The 6000-nt window shown below is 40.9% G+C and overlaps 1 protein-coding gene across 6 annotated transcripts in view; it reads left to right on the forward strand.

Annotated features, from left to right (window-relative positions):
* Positions 1-883, forward strand: part of DOCK10 (dedicator of cytokinesis 10) — a 431686-nt gene extending 430803 nt beyond the window's left edge. For all 6 annotated transcript variants that reach the window (XM_056564788.1, XM_056564791.1, XM_056564789.1 and 3 more), the window contains one exon: positions 343-883. In XM_056564788.1, coding sequence (XP_056420763.1) covers positions 343-459 — 117 coding nt within the window. In that variant the 3' untranslated portion in view covers positions 460-883. The remainder of the gene's footprint in view (positions 1-342) is intronic.
* Positions 884-6000: the final 5117 nt, after the last annotated feature.

Consider the following 6000-nt stretch of genomic DNA (forward strand, 5'->3'; position numbering starts at 1 on the left):
AGAATTAGTAATAGTATATGTTCTATTTCCCTTACATTTATACAAATTGAAGTCTTATATACCTATGTACCGTCTGTAACCTCTGGGAGTACAACGCATTTCAGCCTTTGCATCCTGCTTTCCTCTTGTGGCGGGCTGTAACAGTTATAAAGACAGCCAGTGACCTGAAACTCCCAATTGGACACGGCACAGCCACAGCTGCCAGTAGGGAGTCTGTGAAGGGTGAAATTGTCAAGTGAACCGTAGCAAAATGCTGCACTATGTGTTTTCGTTTTTGAAGGTCGCTGCCTATCACTTGCTGTCAGACTGAGATTCTGTTTTTTCTTCTTCATTCTATAAAAGATCACTTATCGGGAAGACCCAGCAAAACATCCCACAGCTGAGAAACAATGCACCCTTCGGTCACTCAGCAGAACAAATACAGGGCTGCCAAGCACATCATCCAAAGCGGATTCCTGATTGGACCAATATAGCACGTATACCACAGACTGACCTGACCAAGGACTTGCTTCTTCAGGACACAGATTGTAATATTAATTTATTCAGAAGCGTTACCGCCAGTGCTGAAGGCAGCGCTAGCGTAATCCTTCTGCTGCCAAGGGGTTAACCAATGGCAGATGAGCACTCCCTATATGACTTGGTTGTCATTATTCATGCTAAACCTAATATTATTTTATCTCCAGTGTCTATTTTAAGAGTCTTAATTCTATGTTTTATAATAAATAAGCATATTTGCATTGAAAATTGTAAATAGAAGATGTGTAAAATTTGTCATTTTTTTATAGAAATGAACCCATATCCACAAGATAACTAAGATTCTCTAGATATCCTTAGATAAAGATTTATTAAAGTATTTGTGAATGTGCATGGTTATTATGTGGTTATTCTGCATGTTGAGAGCAAAACACTGAAGAGAGCGTAGGAAGGAATTAATAGATGCTCCTGGGTGATAATGGCAAAATAAAAAATGCTAATTACATGAGATGTGAGTGCAGCTATAAGGTGTAATGTCCCTGAATACAGGACATTTATCAGGGACTTGTAATTGACCAAATGACAAATGCTATAAAATTACTGTATATCTATCTCATATAACAGAGGTTTAATGTAAAGGAATCCAGGTTAACCAATCAGCTTTATGATGTTATTGTTTTTAGTGAAATGCAGGTCTGAAGGGGTAATGTGTCTCCCTGGGGAAACTATCAAAGCTGAAAAGACAATGCCCCCTGGGGTAAAAAGGATTCAAAGTAGCTTTTCTCTAAAATTAAAAGAGCCTCCTCTCTAGTTCCATCTATTGGAGGTAGCTCTTTAAAGGGTACCTCTCATCAAATAAACTTTTGATATATTTTAGATTAATGAATGTTGAATGACTTTCCAATAGCATGTTAATGAAAAATATGCTTCTTTCTATTGTATTTTTCCCGATCAGTCCTGTCAGCAAGCATTTCTGACTCATGCTGGAGTCCTAAACACTCAGAGCTGCCAGCCTGCTTTGTTCACAGCCAAACAGGCAGCTCTGAGTGTTCTCCTTTGTGAACAAAGCAGACTGGCAGCTCGTAGTATTTAGGACTCCAGCATGAGTCTGAAATGCTTGCTGCCAGGACTGGTAGGGAGACCCCTAGTGGTCATTTCTTCAAAGTGGAAAATTAAATAGAAAGAAGCATATTTTTTAATAACATGCAATTGTAAAGTTATTCTGCATACATTAATCTATAATATATCAAAAGTTTTTTTTTATGAGAGGTACCCTTTAAAGGGGTACTCTGCCCCTAGACATCTTATCCACTATCCAAAGGATGTGTTGGGGACCCCCGCGATCTCCCTGCTCCACCCAGCGTTCGTTTAGAGCGTCGGGTGTAGCACCAGGGGCTCGTGATGTCACGGCCACGCCCCCTCAATGCAAGTGTGTGGGAGGGGGCATAAGGGAGGGGGCTCTACAGCGCCACTACAGAGTAAATAAAGCATTACATGCCTCTTTATAAAATCAAAGGGCTGTCAATGTAATGCCCAAATGCAGTAGCTCCTCCGGAGAGATGCATTTCATTCCACACTAAGACTGCTGTGTCATTGACACACAGGTCCTCCGCACTCATGCCCCTTATCATCCTTACGAGCTGGCGGCAAATTTCCAGACCAAGCACTTGCTTGCTCCCTCCACGCACACACAGTGCCCGTTCTCCCATCTTCTTACAGTGCAAGCAATGTGCTGCGGGCTGCCAGTTTTTAGAGCAAGTGCTCGCTCCTGATGGCCCCGGTGCGTCTGCGTTATGCTATAGGCAGAGAGTGAGCGAGCTAAGTTAGTTATTGCAGCGTCTCGCCAGAAGAAGACAGGAGAATGAGCACTGGTCTTTTTTTCTATAGTTGTGTGTGTGAGGAGGAAGCGAGCGAGCGTTTGCTCTGAAAACTCACCGCCCACACATAAGGATGATAAGGGGTTGTGGACCTGTGTGCTGAGGACCTGTGTGTCAATCACATAGCAGACACTTCAATAGCTTATGGTCACTTCACACAGCTAATATATTTTCATTAGCTTCCACCAATGTTAGCACACAGGTAAATGGTGCTATCGTGCACCACATATAGAAACTTTAAACTGGTATACCTGGGCAAGTATGTCCTTCACGGCGAGCATATGACACCAGATTAGTATGTATTCTTAAGAAATTTACTCATGACCACCATGTTCAGGTCTTCTCATGTATTTCTTTCATTATTTGCATGATTTCACTTTCTTAGAGATAAAATACTTCTGTTATTGGGGTACGATGATCCACATCCCAGATAGGTAAGATGACAAATACCTCAGCTCCAGCCTGCCGCACTACATTGCGGGGAACCACCCCCCAATCATGTGCACAGGTGAGGAGTACCTCTACTATGCACATGATCAAGGGGTGGTTCCCCGCATCACACTAGTGTGATGGACCCTGAAATACTAATATAAGTGGAGAGTCTCTTCACTAATGTGTCGTTAGCCTGTGTTTAAGTGATAAATAGACCTGTGCATGTTTCGGTCTGAGTTGATATCAGTGAGGCTCTCCTGCAGCTTTCAGTCTGTGCAGCTTTCTGTAAGAATCTGTGGAGCTTTCTGAGTTTGGTCTCCTGCCAGGTCAGGAGGAGACCAAACTCACTGTATTAATTGTGGCAGGGAACAGAACAGAGCCCTCTAGTGGCCTTTTTTTCTATTTCATTTCAAACATATTTTTGTTGATAATTTTAAAAGCAAGTGAATAGGAAAGTGTCTGCTAATTACACAAGGAACAATATATTAAAAGTGACAGGTACTCTTTAAGCAAGACGCATCCAAACTTCTGTCTTTTACTATGATTCCTCTCTGCCTAAGGCTGCATCCACATCTCGTTTTGTACATACGGGATCAGCCCGTAAATCCATTTACTTTAATGAGCCGCCCATAGCCGACCGGAGTCAAACGGTGACTCCGGTAGACTCAGTTTTGACCCGTATGCGGTTTCCTGACCGGACCTCAAACCGTAGTATACTACAATTTTAGGTCAGGTCCAAAACCGCATACGGGTCAAAACTGAGCAGACCGGAGTCACCGTTTGACTCCGGTCAGCTCATTAAAGGAGTTACGGGCTGATTCGGCTGGGGTACGGGAGTGCCGGTTTTCCCCTCCCCCAGATCCGGCACCCGTATGTACAAAACGAGATGTGAATGCAGCCTTAAAGAGGCAGCTTTGAGAAAATATTTGTATTATCCATGAAATAACAGTGCTGGAGCATATTTTCATAACATCATGTTGTTCTGTTCCTATTTATTCATACATTTACAGGATGAGTTACAGAGGAAATATGCAATGCAGCATTTGGGAAAAAATACTTCAACATTGTTAATTTAAAGCGGGACCTGTTGTAGTCACCATAAAATATCAGCTTTTAGAGATGTTTAGAATGTGTAGGGTAAAATAATGTAGTGATATATTGGTATTCTTATCATAGTTTTCTAATGTAATCAGGCAGCTATATCCACAAAAATACTTTTTCCTTATTGACTTTCCATGGAGGAGCTGCACACGAGTCTGAGTTCATCATGAATGCTTAGAGCTACAATATGTAGAGCGCTCCATTATTGGGCCTGGAAACAGTGGAAATGCATTCTCAGGAGTCTTATTTTACACTTTGCCATCTGGCAGTGCAAAATACAAATCTGGGGCTGGCAGATGCCGTAAGAACTCTATGAGGGGCATTCATCACCGTGTGCCTTCAGAAAGTGTGTTATAAAGACATTTATTTTTTTCTTTGGCTTTGCTTACGTGCAATATATTTATCATAACATTGCACAGCGGTTTATAAATTTGGCGCACATAAGTAAAAAACAATAAATCACTTCAGAACACCCCTTTATATGGTTCAGCTTCTGCTGCTTTTTATCCCATTGCACAACAAAAAAGGCACTACTTAAAAAAAAAATAAATAAATAAATAAATAAATAAAAAGAAGCTCTCCACGGCCAGTTTTGTAAGCCAGGTCTGGGCTGGTATAGATTTGTTAAGAAAAATCACACTCCATAAATCAGCAACTACTGCAAAGTGAAAAAACAAGTCTGTACAAAAGTCATTTAAAGGGGTACTCCCCTAGAAAACATTTTTTTTTAGCTGCTGTATGCTTCACAGGAAGTTCTTTTCTTTTTGAATTTCCTTTAGTCTGATCACAGTGCTCTCTGCTGACACCTCTGTCCATTTTAGGAACTGTCCAGAGAAGGATAGGTTTGCTATGGAGATTTTCTCCTACTCTGGACAGTTCCTAAAATTGACAGAGGTGTCAGCAGAGAGCACTGTGGTCAGACAGAAAGGAAATTCAAAAAGAAAAGAACTTCCTCTGGAACATACAGCAGCTGATAAGTACTGGAAGGGTTAAGATTTTTAAATAGAAGTAATTTACAAACCTCTTTAACTTTCTGGCACCAGTTGATTAAAAAAAAAAAAAAAAAAGTTTTCCAGTGGAGTACCCCTTTAACCCCTTAAGGACGAAGGACGTAATTGTACGTCCTGGTGCGGTGGTACTTAACGCACCAGGACGTACATTTATGTCCTAAGCATAACCGCGGGCATCGGAGCGATGCCCGTGTCATGCGCGGCTGATCCCGGCTGCTGATCGCGGGCGTCTGCCATTAACCCCTCAGGTGCCGGGATCAATACAGATCTCGGCATCTGCGGCAGTGCGCGATTTAAATGAATGATCGGATTGCCCGCAGTGCTGCTGCGGGGATCCGATCATTCAGAACGCCGCACGGAGGTCCCCTCTCCTTCCTGCTTCCGGCTCCCGGCGTCTTCTGATCTGGTCTGTGATCGAGCAGATCAGAGCAGAAGATCGCCGATAACACTGATCTGTTCTATGTCCTATACATAGAACAGATCAGTATTAGCAATCATGGTATTGCTATAAATAGTCCCCTATGGGGACTATTCAAGTGTAAAAAAATGTAAAAGTAAAAGTAAAAAAAGTGAAAAATCCCCTCCCCCAATAAAAAAGTAAAACGTCCGTTTTTTTCCTATTTTACCCCCAAAAAGCGTAAAAAATAAATTTTATAGACATATTTGGTATTGCCGCGTGCGTAAATGTCCGAACTATTAAAATAAAATGTTAATGATCCCGTATGGTGAACGGCGTGAACGTAAAAAAAAAAGTCCAAAATTGCTACTTTTTTAATACATTTTATTTTAAAAAAATTATAAAAAATGTATTAAAAGTTTTTTATATGCAAATGTGGTATCAAAAAAAAGTACAGATCATGGCGCAAAAAATTAGCCCTCATACCGCCGCTTATACGGAAAAATAAAAAAGTTAGAGGTCATCAAAATAAAGGGATTATAAATGTACTAATTTGGTTAAAAAGTTTGTGATTTTTTTTAAGCACAACAATAATATAAAAGTTCATCATTTTAATCGTATTGACCCTCAGAATAAAGAAAACACATCATTTTTACCGTAAATTGTACGGCGTGAAAACGAAACCTTCCAAAATTAGCAAAATGGCGTT

Source organism: Hyla sarda, chromosome 3 (assembly GCF_029499605.1).
Source record: "Hyla sarda isolate aHylSar1 chromosome 3, aHylSar1.hap1, whole genome shotgun sequence".
In the NCBI taxonomy this organism is placed as follows: Eukaryota; Metazoa; Chordata; class Amphibia; order Anura; family Hylidae; genus Hyla; species Hyla sarda.